The sequence below is a fragment of the Polyodon spathula genome, chromosome 18 (assembly GCF_017654505.1).
Source record: "Polyodon spathula isolate WHYD16114869_AA chromosome 18, ASM1765450v1, whole genome shotgun sequence".
Lineage (NCBI taxonomy): Eukaryota > Metazoa > Chordata > Actinopteri > Acipenseriformes > Polyodontidae > Polyodon > Polyodon spathula.
In genome coordinates this window covers 6,119,490-6,134,887 of record NC_054551.1, presented here as the reverse complement: position 1 = coordinate 6,134,887, position 15,398 = coordinate 6,119,490, and the positions used below count along the sequence as shown (strand labels likewise).

Here is a 15,398-nt window from a genome sequence, read left to right as displayed (position 1 = left end):
AGAGATGTGGAAAGGACTGGCTCAATGAGAATGGAAATACCCAAAGAGCAAGGAACAGCAGGGAAGCAAGAGTTGTAATAACCAAGTTTTAGCTGTACAAATTCCCTTAAAACCTGATGTCCAGTCAAAAGACAGTTGGGATCCCTGCTGTTGATAGAGAGTTGGTGCTGTGTAGAAATGACAGCCTGCACTTTGACATTATATACTCCAGGAAAGCCCATCACTCTGGGTATAGGAAAGGAAAATAAATGCAATCTCTATGCAGTAAAAATATTTAAAAGAAAGCTTACTTTTATTTTTGTACAGCTGAAAAGGGCTTTTTGGCTGAAACATGTATAGCTATCTAAGCACTCTCTACCTTGACACTTTCATTAGCATGGGAGGGGGGTACGCCTCATATCAAGCTGTATTTAGCCTCATTAGTTAAACTGGTGGGGCAGGTAATAACATGAAAGTGGCTGCAGCAACAGAGCTTTGTTATTGTTGTGGGAGAACTGTAGCAGAGACCAGTTAAGGAAAAGGGGTTTTTCTTCCCATAACAAAGAGTGGCAGGGTTGTTCTATATAGTTAACTATAAGTGAATGACATTTGTGTCACATTTGCATGCTATGTTACTTATTGCACAGATTTAAATTGTATATTACACTTAATAAATTCCTGCTCTGCATTGGAGGAGGGTTAAAGCAAGGCAATCTACCACAATGCCATTTCCTGAAAAAAATAAAACCTGCACTTTTGGTTGATTTTGCACTGAATAAACATGGTTTGTTTTTAGAATTCCACCTTACCTGTTATTTTACACCCAAAGAACTTTGGGTTAGATATTAAAATGATTTCTGCAATTCAAACCTTTTGTATACTCCTTTCCCCCTCCCCACCCACAACATGCTCCCGATACAGAGTCACGGTCATTTCAGGAAAGAATTTAAAAAGGGATGACAAACAAAATTCACACCCACTACCAGACAAATCAGAGACTTTGTGAGCATTTTATTTTTACCATTTACACAGGAGCCTCATTGAAATGCACAAGCAGTTTGCCTAGGCCTTGTGTGAAACCTGCAGAGTAAAAAAAAAAGTGTTGATTAAAACTACTGTAGTTGAAATCAATACTGTATTGGATAAAATGCACCCCACTGGTAGTCTGGCTAAAAATCAGGACAGGCCAATAGGAGCATAACTAGGTCTGCAACAGACCATTGGTTTACTGAGCTATTTGGGCAAAAGGCATACAAAGTGTACTGGATTTCTAGATCTGCACACCACTTAACAAATGTAAAAAGGAATAAAAAAAAAAGTAGTCAGTCTGTACGGGACACACTGCTGCAATGCTATTAGGAGATACTTGCCTGTTCTGGAAGCACTCAAAGGACAGCTACAGGGCCTGGCAAGCTGGTTACCACCTCACCCAGGACAGCAGTGGATCGAGCGCTGCCTAGACCTGAAACGAGATCACACATCAGCACCAACACAGGAGCTCTTTGCGAAAAGGAGTAGACAACAGTAGAACCTGCATCGTACCTCGTCTCCTAATTGAAGCTCTACTCGGGCAGGTCTTTGCACACAAATCGGAGTCTGGTTTCAGCAAGTCACAGATCAAGGTGCTGCAGTGGAAATAGATCTGGAAAAGTGGCACAGAGGCTTGTATAGGGTTAAAAGGTCATTCTAGTACGAAACACACAAACTAAGCAGTCACATACACTTAAATCCATTCTTGAACATCTCTCTACTAGACTGATATGTTCAAGCTGGTTTACCATTAGCATTGATCTTACCGAGTTAGCCTGCAGTACTCCTCCAGAGACAAAAGTGAACATCTTCACCTCAAACCTCCTGTAGTGGCTTGGGAATGGAATTCCAAGGAACTCAGACATGGGATGGAATACAGTCATGTAGTTGTCTCCATCATATGGACAGCTGGAAGAGAAAGGGTGCAGATTTAGAAGTCTGCCTGTGCAGGGTTTCCTTGCAACAATTTGGGATGTATGGACTCACCCATCAACAATGATGTTCCAGCGAGGCAAGGAGCTTGGGCTAGGGAATCCAGTTGCCCAGCAGTCATCCAGAACCAGCTTGATGTTTGGGTCCAGTCTGTTCAGCACCTGCACCTCCAGATAAAGGGGGTCCCTCAGATATTTCACTACAGGGTAAGCCTGGTCTCTATAGGGAGTTCTGTACAGAACATCTAAGAAAAGGAGAAAGACATTGGTGACCAAAGTAATGCACCCAACCAATCAGGGGTGGTTTTGGACTTGGTAATGATATGGTTGTGTAGTCATGCAATACCGACTGGACCCATCACACCTGGGTAAGCTCGAAGCACAACAATTAAGTCTCCTTGTTCCACAGCAGGAGGAGGGGGTGCATTGGTCTTCACATCCACAATTAGATTTGCATCAGCTGTGTGATCATAATAGCACTGCACAGTCAACCTGGGGGGGGGGAACAAAATCTGTTTGAATACTGGTCAACTGCAAGAGTATCAATTTGTATGCAACTGTCAGTTGTATACCAATAGATACTCTTTGGGGCAACAGTTACAAATCCACTCTCACAGCAAAAGTGCCAACAGATCAAGTAAAGGGCAAACTTACACATACTCGCTGTCTCTTGTAATTACTCCCAATAAAGGTTGATCTTTCAGTAGTGCACGGATCTCATTTTCATAAACCAGCTTGCCATTTACCACCTGTGAAAGTAGTTAAACTTAAACCCATTTCAGACAATAGCTGTTTGAGCATTTGATCAGATTGTTTGGTTTAAGCCATTGCGGTTTTAATGGGAGCCTAGTCAGAGCTTGCAATCGGAGGACATGGCAAAATAGGCAGATCACCAAAGCCCATATCTAAGCCTAGTTCTGGTTTGCTTTAAATGATAAAAGCAAGGGCCTAAACTTCACCTTTGATGTTGTGCCACAGCTGGCTAAGGGAACGTGGAACAGAAGGCTGTCTTTGGAAGCAACGGAGGGGCTGCATGTTGGATCCCTCAGTCGTACGGTGCTCAGGTCCAGAGGTGGCAGGGTATCATTGCTCCTCACTTCAAAATCCATGAAGCCATCTTGGCAAAGCACTATTGCACAGAAACAATTTGTTGGGAAAGTGGCCAACAGGTTTACATTTCCTATTCTGACAGGCTGGATATTTGGAAACTGAGAGCAAGCTACCACATTGAGCAACACTCCATTTTAAACAAAGTTACATTCAGATTGATTCTTGTTCAATAGGGACTCGCCTTCAGGATCTGCCCCTTTCATCTCACATGGGCAAACAGGTGTGAAAGTCATGGAAGTCTGGGTGCCTCTCACATTAAAAGTCAGTTTCGTGTCTGGCAAGACAGTCTTCACACCAGTTAGGAACCCTAGAGGACAAGCCTGCAAGAAATAAGCAAGCCCAAAATGTAGTTTCTCCACAGCTTTTACAAGATGTGGAGAATGGTGGCTTTCAAAAAGTAGGGGCAAGAACTCCCCCCCCCCACAGCTCCTGAACAGGCTTGTCAGTGGGAAAGATTCCTCATGCAATGCTTTACCATGGTCTGAGCCAAGGGATATCTCTTTGGCACAGTGATGCGCAACATGTTCTGTTGACTGGATATAGAAAGGTCTGAGGATGGCAATGACGGAAGGTACAGACGTGTCCCAATCGCCAAATTAGTGAACGTTCCAACAAAGGAGGGGACCTCAATGATAACGTTCATTCTGTTACACCTCACAGGAGCTAGAAAAGATAAATCAACATTCAACTAGAACACAAAACACCATACAAAGCTCATAGAGGTCAGAGGGAGTTGCTTACCAGGTACACAGATCATTAATACAAGTATTGTGATCTTTCCAAAGCCAGAATCATACTTCAGCGTGAGGTCTGCAAGGTAGAGAACCTTGTCCGACGGGAGTTGCTAGAAGTTAAAACAAACATTATTGGCATTCGATATTAAACCCAGACAGTCCTAATGTGGCAACAGGTTCTAGTCTCATATTACCCAAGTTGCAGAGTTCGCTGCTAATAACAAGCATGTAGCTGGGAACTTGCTTAACTGCATCAGCCAAAGCAAATTTGTTTCAAAAAAAGACCAATGTCAAATGATGCATTATTCTGAATAGACCGATGTCCCCTTTGAAGGCCACCCTACAGGAGTAATCTTGTTTTCAGTTCATACTGCAATACCAATGGAGTCATTGATCAATCTCTGCTACAAAGACTAACTTTACAGATGCCACAGACACACGTTGCATACCCCAAATTCCTGGATTCCCGTAGCTGTAAAGTATGCTCGGACAGTCATCAGGTTGTTGGCAACAGTGAACTCGTAGCCTTTTGAGCGAGCCTGCAGCAAGGTCATGGTAGTTATGGTTTGTCCATTATTTATATCAACAAGCCATTCACGGGGAGTTTCAGAAATCTATAAATGAGAGCAGGAAGAGAGATTAGTCCAGGCACCTTCGGAACATTCAAAGTTGATAGAACTTGAAGTAAACAGGATCGTAGCTCTATCAACTGCTTGGAATATTTCAGGATTAAGTGGTCATACCGCATCAAAGTTAGGAAGCTGTTGGGGGAGCGTCACCTACAAAGACGAGAAGGGAGAATGCATGAATTGCTTCAATCAAAAAGCCCAGTACTGCTATACGAGATGTATTACCAACCTCCATGAAGCTTGGAGTACAACGCGTTTTTCCTACTTCCCTTGAGATTTGCAGGTTGTCAGACTGAGTTGGCAAGCAGACCATTTGGTATTTCTTGGTGACTGTTTGACCAAGAGATTTAGAGAAGTAATTTATCTGCACAGCAAGAAAGAGGGATTTATTCTGTGGAGAAGTGAAAAAAAAACATTATAGTTTCCCCTCAGCCAAGACAATAGTGTTAAAGTAAAATTGAACAGAAGTGTGTAATAGCAGTCAGATTGCTGATACATGACAAAAAGCTGTGCTCCAAGTGATCAGTTACTCAATTTATACCCAATGCCAAATTGTAAAGTCTTACTTGCTCCCGAACTTCACATGCTCTATACCAAACACGCAGCTGAAACACTGGCACCATCTCCACTGTATACTGGCACTTCAGTTCGTATGCTGGATTGATTTGAATGGGCTTGTTGTTTAGATCTGGTGCAATACAAAAAGATAGTTATACCAAAAAACTGCGTGTGTGTGCACACAATTATAATTTATACACTAAAGTTATCCACACCCACCAAAAACAAAAAGCTGATGATCTGCTGCTGCTGCTTCAAGAGGAAGTTCCAAAATCATCGAGTCAGGAAGACAGGATACAGCCCCTATGATCCAAAACATTCTGCATTACTAGAAGCCCAGATCTTATGGACAACTTTAATATAACCGCACAGGAGTCTTACCAGACTGACTCCTTGTATATGTTTAAAATACAAATCATTCAGTTACTATGATAGTAGAGAACAGGGGCAGTAACACCTTGGATTTCTCACTTCCTTCCTTCTGATTGGAGAGTGCCATCACTTACTGTCTGCCTGTGGAAGAGGAGGTCTGTGCCAGAGCCCCAAGACTAGCTACAAAAATCAACTTGACCTAGTAGGGTACATTCTCTCTTCCTCCTTCTCTCCCCCCCCCCCATAAAAATTGATTACTTAGTTTTGCCGCAACACATGTTGCAATTAACTCCACACACTAGATAAACTATTTGGGCACATGCACTAAAGTAAAAAAGAAATAACTGAACAAGTCATGCATCAGAATTGTAGGGATATTAGTTTTAAACAGAACAAAATTGCCTTGTGAAATTGTTTTTCAATAAAGATGCTCAGTTTAAATAAACAAATTTGCTTCATGTGAAATCTGAACTTATTCAATAAAGCATTCAATTAGAGTTCACAGAATGTTACATCTGACCACACAACTGACCCTGGGGTCAACTGTAACAGACACTTCACATTTTAAGCCCTCTTGCTCTTAAAACAGGATAACCCTGGGGACTGACAAGTTGTTTGTATCAGAGTCTGGTCAAAGTAGCTCAAATCTCTGCGTAATGGAGAGAAGGTAAAAGCGTTACAATTGTCCCCGGTCTCCCACCGATTCCTACAAAGAATACATAGAAAGTGCGAGAGATCCAAGGAGGACAATGGGAATCATTTAGTAAACAATGGGCTGGATTTATTAAACAAAAAACGCAGATCACTGGAATCTAATATAATCCCATATAAGCGATTATAATGCCTTGGACTGAAAGATATATTTCAGAACAGTAAACTAAGTTAAATTCTGTAAGTTACACCTCAGCCACGCAAACTAAAAATAAAAAAAAAATAATAAAAAAATGATACCGCAAAAAAATTACCTTCGTAACCCAGAACATTTAAATTCATCCATCCGGAAAATAAAATCACTACGGCAGAGTGAATCGAAAGCCACCTGGGTAACATGGGAAGAAAATAAATAAAATAAGAGAACACAATCACATAAACGTGTTTGCGTGCGAGGAAACGAGAGCAACCAGCCAGCACCTTACCCCATTGCTTCTACTGTAACGTGCGAGCGCTGGGCAGCCTAACAAACACAAAAAACAGCTCCTGCCTTACTCCAATTGAGCAAATATCTGGATATCTGCTGTACGCTCCGAATCTTTATATAGCCGCTGTAAATCTCGACTAATTTACCCATTTCAACCTTGATTGTTTAATTAAACCAAACAGCCTCAATCCAGTTGAACTTTTAAACCTGGTGTAGAATTGCTCTAGTGGAGTTGCCCATGCCTCTTCATCATCGTTATCCAACCAAAGCTTCTGGTTCTACGTGGCGGCCCTGTAAGCTGTGTCGAGGAACCGAGGAACCCAACAAGTAGTAACAGGGGCGACAGTTGGTTGTTTTCTGGGCGTACATTTAAAATGGAGAGGATAAACAGCTTTAGCAGCTGAAGCTGGTGGAATATTTGCATTTCATACGACAAATTGGGCAAAAGAGATTAAGGAGATTGAGAAAATAAAAATAATGGAAAGTAGAGATACAATATTGATGCCAAAATGGGTGTTTAAGAAACCAAACATGTAAACTGTTAGCTACAATAATTAGCAAGAAAGGAAATAAAATGGAAAATAAGATAAAAGAGCAGGAATATGTTAAAAAAAAATCCAAAATCTCGGAAAACATGTTATAGTTATATATATATATATATATATATATATATATATATATATATATATATATATATATATATATATTAGTATACTTATAGGGCCATAGACAAACTAAAGGAATTTAAAGAAAAGGATAGTGTGATTTTTACAGATTATCTTAGTCGATACAGGCATTAGAGTCAGAAATAGGAGACAGGATAGATATCAATTACAAAATTATTCAGTAATGACATACTAGCTATAAAAATGGTAAATATATTCTGGGAGCCTGGATTTCAAGTCACTTTAAAAAAAACTTGACATAATAATACCTTTGAGTCCTGCAGAGGTGAATGCTGTTGTTAAACAAACATAATGGGAAAGCAGTGAGAAGGGAAGAATGTATTATAAAAATCATTAAAAAATAGGGAAATACAAACCTATAGAGAAAGAGAAAAGCAGGGAGGAATAAACTAATATTAATAGACTAAGGTTAGGACATACAGCATTAAATCATGATGTACACAGGATTGGGAGCCATGAGAATGGGTTGTGTAGTAATTGTGGGAAACAAAAAACAGTGGAACAAATTCAGGAAATGCAATACATATATGCAGCAAAGAAATATATTCAACAGAAAATGAAGGGAAATATAAATTGAAGCAGCAACAGTAAATGACATTTCGAAGGTAGAAGGGAGAGAAAAACAAATGGTGAAAAATAAATGTAAAGTCAGATTTATAGAGTATAGAGAAATGGGAGAAAATAAAAGGGAATAAATAATGTACATATAGAAATCTATAGGGCAAATGTATGTCTTAATACAATCCACTGCATGTTTGAAAGGCATAAAGAACACATTTTTAAAATGTTCCACTACAACAAGTGAATTCAAAGTTGCCACAAAAGTACTCCTTGCATGATGTACTACTCTGACTGGATGCCAAGTTAAATAAACCAATTAAGTACAAAATCCATTTCTTTGAAAGAACTCAGAATACAAGCTGTGTTGATGTGATTTGTTCAATTTGTGTTCTTGGTAAGTAAATAGCAGATTATGAAGTCACCCTCTCTGCCCTCTGAAGATATGGGATTGTGCTTTAATGTTTTCATGCTCTCTCTCCCCCATTCTGCTTGCTTGATCCTGCAGATCACAACTACATTATTAATTTATCCACAATACGATCTCAAGTGCCAGTATACAGTGGATGTGGGAAATGCATTTTGATTGTAAGCAGGGTATGGTACGTGTGAAGTACGGAAGGTGGGAGTATGTTATTTACTGAGTGTGGCATTTACATTGAGTTGGTTGCAATGTGCCACTTCACTTAAAAAAAAAAAAAAAAAACAAAAAAACACGTTCCTTTCGTGACCCGAAGAACCGTATATGGCATATAATGTTGTGGCGAAAACCGTATTTTTGACTCACCCAAAACCTGGGGGGGGGGGGGGGGGGGGGGGGGGGGGGGGGCTCAATTGAATACATGTATGCAGTATTTGGCAGTGAGCCGGAATTTGTTTTTTGTGGCATTCTTGGTTGTCTTGTTTAGCTCCATTCTAGATTTATTTACACTGTAGTTTCAAAATGGTTAAGAATTTGCATTTCGACTTGGTCTACCTTGAGAATATAATGACTGGGATTTTTTGTAAGTTTGTTTTTAGTGCTACAATATCTGATATTAAACAATTTTACCAGACTAGTTTCTTTCCAGATCTATTTCCACTGCAGAACCTTGATCCATGCCTTGCTGAGACTAGATTTATGTGCAAAGACATTCCCGAATAGAGCTTCAGTTAGAAGACGAGGTGTGATGCAGGTTCTGCTATTGTCTACTCTTTCACAAAGAGCTCCTGTATCCCCTGTATTGGTGCTAATGTGTGATCTTGTTTCAGGTCTAGGCAGCGCTCAGTCTACTGCTGTTCTAGGTGAGGTGGTAACCAGCTTGCCACGCCCTGTAGCTGTCTTTGAGCGCTCACTTAAATTGGTAAGCTTAACTTTTTAAAGGGGGTGCTACATATTCCTGGGGTGTCAAATTCTGGAATTAATGGATCATGAGCATTATTAAATTAATAAAAACCAAGAAACTATATTGTACTGAACTGATGAAACTGCTTGTTTAGCAAATAGCTACTATATACTGTAAATAATGGCATTATGGGGACTAGGGACTGTTAAGTTTACTCCAACAATATTTCTCACAGAGCATAACTTGGGATGCTAACCTTAAGAGCTCTTGCATATACAGTACCTGTTTTTCCTGCTAGAATACCAGTTAAGATTTTCCTTTTGACATCTAAAATGTCCAGTGCCTTTTACAGGCTGTGTGCATGTGCTTCCAGCTCCGGCTGTCACTCAACATTTAAAAGAAATCCCTGACTTCGAATACTTGTTTATTCACAATAGTATATTACTTAATTGCATTGAAATATAGGGTGTACAATGTAACAAGATGCAAATTGATACAAATAGATGCTAGATGAACCTTTTAAACTTACCTGTAAGCAATATTGCATTAACTATATTACTATGGTGACATTGTTTCATTATGGGAGTGACTAGGAGTACATAGTGTTTAATCCATGGTCTATAGATACCCTTAATATAAAGTATAAGCAATGATAAACTACATCAAACTTGCCCTGATCAAGGCATTAGTCTAATTATATCTATATCATTTGACACTATGACCAACACCTTCATCCGGGTACATCTGACTTGAGCTTATTGAGCTCAAATCAATCCACTTTTTTTGGAATCAAATGTGTTGATATGTTTGGGCAGTGGTACTCAACTCTGGCCCTCGAGATCTAGTCCAGTCCTGGTCTTTATTCCAACCAGATCTAAATTATTTAATTGCCTCTTAGCAGATTCAATTAACTACATTAGAAGTTATAACATCTAAAGCAGGGGTCTGGTTCTGGAGAGCTGCTGTAGCTGCCGGTTTTCATTTCAACCAATCTCTGTTACTTAACTGAACCAATTATTGTCTTAATTAGTTAAGATAAACAGGTCTTCCAGATCTTTAGCTACTGATGACGTAAAGACACCTAGAAAACCTGCTGGATAGGGGCTCTCCAGGACCAGGGTTGGAGACCCCTGATCTAAAGTCTATAGATACCCTTCTAAAACCTGGTTATTAATTATTTTTTAAAGTGTTTCTATAGACTTTAGATTATATCATTTTGGCATCACATATTTAAAATTAAATAAAATACAAATCAGTCTCTGAATGCTAAAAACGTGACTGATTCACAATTGCTCAAGTGATAACAAACTAGTCAATGAAGGCACTGATCAAAACGTTTGTCTATTTGAAATTTATTAAACTAAAATAAAAAATAAATCTCCAAACTTTAGAAGCGCCACAATAAACTTTAGTCTTTATTGTACATGTTTGGCATCAAACAAATTTATAATTTGACACTGGAAAATAAACATACTGATAAATGTACAGTTGTGATTGACTTAACCAAATAAATATCTCTTCATGGTCAGTGGAAATGGTCCAAGATATGAAGTAAATGATACATTTTATGAAGGTATCTGGGGTCAGGTGTCTGTCAGGCGCAGTAAGACCCCTGAAGTTGTTGGAACGCTAGAGACAAAAAGGGAGGTTAGTCAATGGCACGATAGGAGATGGCCCAGTAATATGCTTTGTCACAAACGTCCCTATAGCTTACATTCTTACCATTCTACTAAATCTGCACCAATGATGTCATGGATGTGATACTGAATGCCAAGTTTCACATGGGAAGTCATCTTTCTGCATTCCAGGTCTGTCTGCAAGACTTCCTTGTATGTGGACTTCTTAATCATGCCAAGCACAGCTTTACGACCTGAGATGAAAGGAAACCACACCAGATTATCAGTAATAATTTGGTATTAACCATGCATTGCTTTATTCTGTGAAAAAATGCAATACAGTAAGCTGTCGCATATCTGACTGCGGTGTGCCCAGTCAGGGCGGAGATGTAAAACAGCGGATACATGAACCCTGTTTTAAATACCATTATACACAGCTGTAACAATTACTATATTCTCACAATTATTGTTTTGAGATTCAGCTTTTATTAAGGTGCTTCAGTCACCCCCTTGTTTGGAAAATTCAGGATATTGATGCTTGTGACAGAGCAGACATCAGCCGTGTGGGTGCGTGCATTTGCTGCTGAGTGGCAGGAGATCGAGACAGAGTTGAAGTTGATACACCCTGCAGGCGAACAGGACCTTAATTTACATATCAACACAATGAACAGCTCATGTGATACTACCAGCAATGGTGGCGCACAGACTACATACATGAAACCTTTGGTAGAAGCTACAATTTCCGATCTAATCTTGTATGTTCAATAACAAACTAACGTGGCTGAAGAGCTTGATCATGACGGATAAACGGTTAGGACTGATATGTGACGGGTGGGTACCCGTTTGAAGACCTGGTGAACTGCAGCTGATATTTGTATTTTGGGCTACAAATTTCTAAACATAAGCCGACACTGCAAATGCATTTACTTGAGTTACATATAATTTAAGCAACGCTGAACTAACCTTGAATAAAGAACTTAGTAAATCGACCGGAATTGGGTATAGCCAGCCACCAGCTCCCTGCATCCCTGACTGTGAGCACTCCAGACTTAACCAGCTGCCTAAAAATAACAGACAGAAACAACAAACAAATTTTGCAAGTGCAATTTTCTTCTGCAAGACACTTGCTGGATAAAACAATAATTTGCTTACGTAATTTCTTGGTCCCTGAACAAAAATGTCTTGAGCATTTTATCTTTGTTGAAACTCAAGTCCATGCAGGAGGGCAATACTGTCTCTAAGAATTTCTGCACCGTTCCCAAGGTCTCTCGTCCGGCTTCAGCAGCCAGGGCTTTTAATTTGTAGTCCTCCGCAAAGACCACTGCAAAGGCATCTGTGTCGAAGCCCATCTGGAACATGAAGATTTCCCCCTGGTCTTTCAATTCATTCTGGCAGCAGAGAAAAAAGAAACTAGTGCAGTCCAAAGAAAGCAGCAACTTTGCATATTGAACAGACAAACAGATTTCTTAATGGGTAATACATAAACAGAATGAATTGAAATAAAAGTATTCTTACTAACTGCCGATCAACCAGTGTTCTGTCTTGTTTAATGCTGTAGAGCTGATGTTTTAAAACTATGGGAGGGAGGGAGTCGTTGAACAGCTTGCGAGGAAACAGCGAAGCGAGATACTGAAGGGCTGCCTTGGTGTCGAGAGGCACATCTGAAGTCAAAACACATTTTTTTTTTTTTTTTTTTTTTTTTAAATAGCAGTTAAACCGTCTATATCAGAACATAATTTAAGCGTTTTAAAATATTTTGCAAATGATTACCTTGTAAAATTGAGTTTTTTCCATTTCCTTGAACTCCAAAGCGGCTTTCTGTCCCAAGCCTTTGTTTTTTAACTTTGAAAGTATCAGATACTAATGATCTTTTTCTGTTCATTGCTATAAAAACAAACAAACACACAAACAAAAAAACAATACATTATATTAATATATTATTTGTTAATTTGGTGGGAGGGTGCAACAGATATAGGACATAGGACTGCTACCATCACTAGCCAACACATGTGTTAGATGTAGAGGGAATGTTATCTCTTAAATTATTATGGTAGGATAAGATACCATCCTCATAATTATCATCTCTTTATTAAGAAAGGTTATGTGGCAGTTTGTGTTATCCAAAATGGACCAGATCTATATTTCTGGATTTTAACCTGGATGTTTACTAGAACCTGGTACCATCTATCTATCCATCTATATCCCTTCCTGGTGCGTGTATATAAAAGTGTCTAGCCCTGTCCCTTTCTCGACCCTTGTTTTTCTTAGCAGACTTACATCTGTTACAAGTTACCACAGTACAGCGTATCACATTATAAAATATCCCGTTACAGAATATCACAATACAGACAAGAACAGGTATGTAAGTACAATAAAATCAATTCAAGGAAGAGCAAAATAAAGACTACAGTAACTTACAAGCAAGAGCGAATTCGACTAATAAAAGCTGAATTCCGTTTGTCTCATGTATGCAGTATTCCACCTTTGCTTTATCCCTTTTGTTAAAGAATTCAAACGCGGTACAAATAGCAACAATTCAGATTTGAAGCTAAACTTTTATTCAAAATCAATCTGACACGAACCGTTTCAAAGTGCACCAAATCTTAATCCAACATGCAAGAATCCCAAACTGGGTTTTTATTCCAAATCAACCCAATAATGAAAGGTTTGGGACAGACAATTGTCGGTACATTGTAAAGAAAAATAAAAAAAAATACTTACTAAACACAGCTTTTATATACAACACCGAGTTTAGTACAGCTATCTGTTGGCTATGTCGCGGATCTTTGGCGTCAAATGTTTACGCTCTCTCGTAATGTTGTGCTTCCGGTGGTGTCCAAATTGTAGTCGCGGCTGATTTGATAAAAAAAAGGGGGGGCAAGTCTGAGGTGTATAATGCTGTACGTTACTGAACGAATAATAATATGTAATAATCTTATATATCATTTTAAAGACTGTCTTCGTGGATCTCGTTAGTATAATGTAATGTGCGCTGGAGTTGCAATGTTTATCAGTTCCCAGCGTAGTAAATATATGAAATACAGTATACATCTTGCTCAGACAAATCTTAAGTCTACTTACTGTATGTATCTGCAATGTCATATAGATGCGTGCACATCTTTTCTCCGGAGTTTCTTCTGGGTTAATTTGATTCAGATTTGAAAGTTTGTTCTTTGCAATGTATGTGCAGGTAAGCGTCAGACAACTCAATGCATGAATAAAAGTCAAACTCGCCAAGGGAATGGGGGCCTTGAAAACACGTTGCTCCCAGTGACAGATCCGATTGTGGTTGACGATACCTGTATCACCCGTTGTAAAACGTGATTTAAAAAGTAATCACAATGGCATTAATAGGTTTTTTTTCTGTGTCCCTTTCCCCAGTACGTGTTGCTTGGTGTTGGTAGCTTTGTCTTTAATCATTTTTCTTTGCTAACATAACATAACATAATTTTTATTTATTTTTTACTCCCGAGGAGAATTGATGACAGATTTACAGATCAGCCTCCATATAAAAGAAAAAGAAAAGGAAACGCATAGAGTCATAATAATAAATGAATTGAGACAAATTATTACAGTGATGACGTGTCTTCCAGTGTTGCCTGTTCACATTCTCCAGTGTTTAGTGTGGGAGACACCTTTACCACATGGATTGTCCACTCTGTAAGTAACATCTGGCTCTTCATGGTATTAACACTGCTGAATGGTCTGCTGTTTAGTCAGATTTCTTTGTATTTTCTAATCTGTGACAAAGATTGAGAGGAATACACATTTCAATGGGTACCTACCTTCAGCCAACGCCCATATTTAAGGTCAGTATATCAGTCCAAGTAGGATTACTCTCTGACCACTGATGCCTCTATGCAAGTCCGAGGAATGGCAGTGCATTTAGATAACAGGTATGGAATTACTTTACAGGGTTTGATTAATTGTATATCTTATTGTTGTTATTATTCAGTCGGCTGAGAGCATTCCTCACAACTCCCTATGAGACCCATGAGGGCTGGCTCTTGGCAGTGACCCTATTCCATGGGACCTATTACATCAGCAAGGTGGAGACTGAAGCAGCCAGAAGGAACAGGGACAACCGCACCGAGAGACATGCTGAAATGATCTACTGGGGATATAAGTTTGAACAGTACATGTGTGCCGGTAAATACAAAGAGAGAGGAAGAAGGAAGGGGGCTTGGGAGTTGGGTGTATACATGTCAGTGAATTCGTTACCCGTTGCTGACTAGCTCAAAGCTACAAGCAGAGGGCATTCTTGTTAGTATTACCTTTTCCTTTATGAACTGTATGCTTTTGTTTTCTGTATTATTCTCCAACATTAAGGGCCAGATTCTCAGAGCTATTTACTCCAAATTGTCATGACCCTGTTTTTTTTTGTTTTGTTTTGTTTTTCCAGATAGCAAAAACGCTCACAATAAAATTTTCAGACCATAATTAAGCAGCTCAGTAGTCTAAAGCTGTTTATTATTCATTTTAGAAGTGTAATGTTTTTTTTTTTTTCTCTCTTTCAATCAAAAGTGCTAATGACAATTTGGAGTAAATAGCTTTGGGAATGCAGGCCTAAGAGTAATAAAACTTGTTCTGTACTGAAGCTTTCTGTGCTGTTGTGCAGACCAGGCTCACTGATCACTCCTTGTTCTTTTCTGGAGAGCTTGACTGCAGAGATGACAGCTCCTGTGTCAAGGTCCACCTGGTTATTAACAATACATAGAGCTGAAAACATCTG

At 39.2% G+C, this 15,398-nt stretch overlaps 2 protein-coding genes across 3 annotated transcripts; both read right to left on the bottom strand.

Annotated features, from left to right (window-relative positions):
* Positions 1-1,435: 1,435 nt before the first annotated feature.
* On the bottom strand, positions 1,436-5,470 carry LOC121331161 (zona pellucida sperm-binding protein 2-like). The gene is made up of 13 exons (XM_041278384.1): positions 5,443-5,470; positions 4,980-5,101; positions 4,643-4,777; positions 4,234-4,398; positions 3,792-3,894; positions 3,526-3,713; positions 3,232-3,370; positions 2,900-3,069; positions 2,595-2,689; positions 2,305-2,432; positions 1,996-2,185; positions 1,776-1,917; positions 1,436-1,441 (listed from the first exon to the last, which is right to left on the bottom strand). Exons 1-13 carry the CDS (start codon positions 5,468-5,470, stop codon positions 1,436-1,438), a joined length of 1,611 nt encoding a protein of 536 aa, XP_041134318.1.
* Positions 5,471-10,413: 4,943 nt separating this feature from the next.
* LOC121330625 (serine/threonine-protein kinase 19-like) lies at positions 10,414-13,462 on the bottom strand. 2 transcript variants are annotated; one of them, XM_041277270.1, is made up of 7 exons: positions 13,388-13,462; positions 12,437-12,550; positions 12,182-12,327; positions 11,819-12,054; positions 11,630-11,727; positions 10,773-10,920; positions 10,414-10,679 (listed from the first exon to the last, which is right to left on the bottom strand). In XM_041277270.1, exons 2-7 carry the CDS (start codon positions 12,546-12,548, stop codon positions 10,634-10,636), a joined length of 786 nt encoding a protein of 261 aa, XP_041133204.1. In that variant the 5' UTR covers positions 12,549-12,550; positions 13,388-13,462; the 3' UTR covers positions 10,414-10,633. The 2 variants fall into 2 exon arrangements, with proteins under 2 accessions (XP_041133204.1, XP_041133203.1); XM_041277269.1 differs by lacking the exon at positions 13,388-13,462 and adding an exon at positions 13,085-13,370.
* Between the last annotated feature and the right edge of the window lie 1,936 nt (positions 13,463-15,398).

Excerpts from the sequence above, each read along its gene's own strand:
- LOC121331161 (XM_041278384.1), bottom strand. The coding sequence starts at position 5,470 with ATGGCACTCTCCAATCAGAAGGAAGGAA. Across the intron at positions 5,102-5,442 it reads CTCCAATCAGAAGGAAGGAA|ATCTAAACAACAAGCCCATT; the intron begins GTGAGAAATCCA and ends GTATTGCACCAG. Across the intron at positions 2,186-2,304 it reads TGTGCTTCGAGCTTACCCAG|ATGTTCTGTACAGAACTCCC; the intron begins GTGTGATGGGTC and ends TCCTTTTCTTAG.
- LOC121330625 (XM_041277270.1), bottom strand. The coding sequence starts at position 12,548 with ATGAACAGAAAAAGATCATTAGTATCTGATACTTTCAAAGTTAAAAAA. Across the intron at positions 12,328-12,436 it reads AAAAAACTCAATTTTACAAG|ATGTGCCTCTCGACACCAAG; the intron begins GTAATCATTTGC and ends TTTTGACTTCAG. Across the intron at positions 10,921-11,629 it reads TACTAAGTTCTTTATTCAAG|GTCGTAAAGCTGTGCTTGGC; the intron begins GTTAGTTCAGCG and ends CTTTCATCTCAG.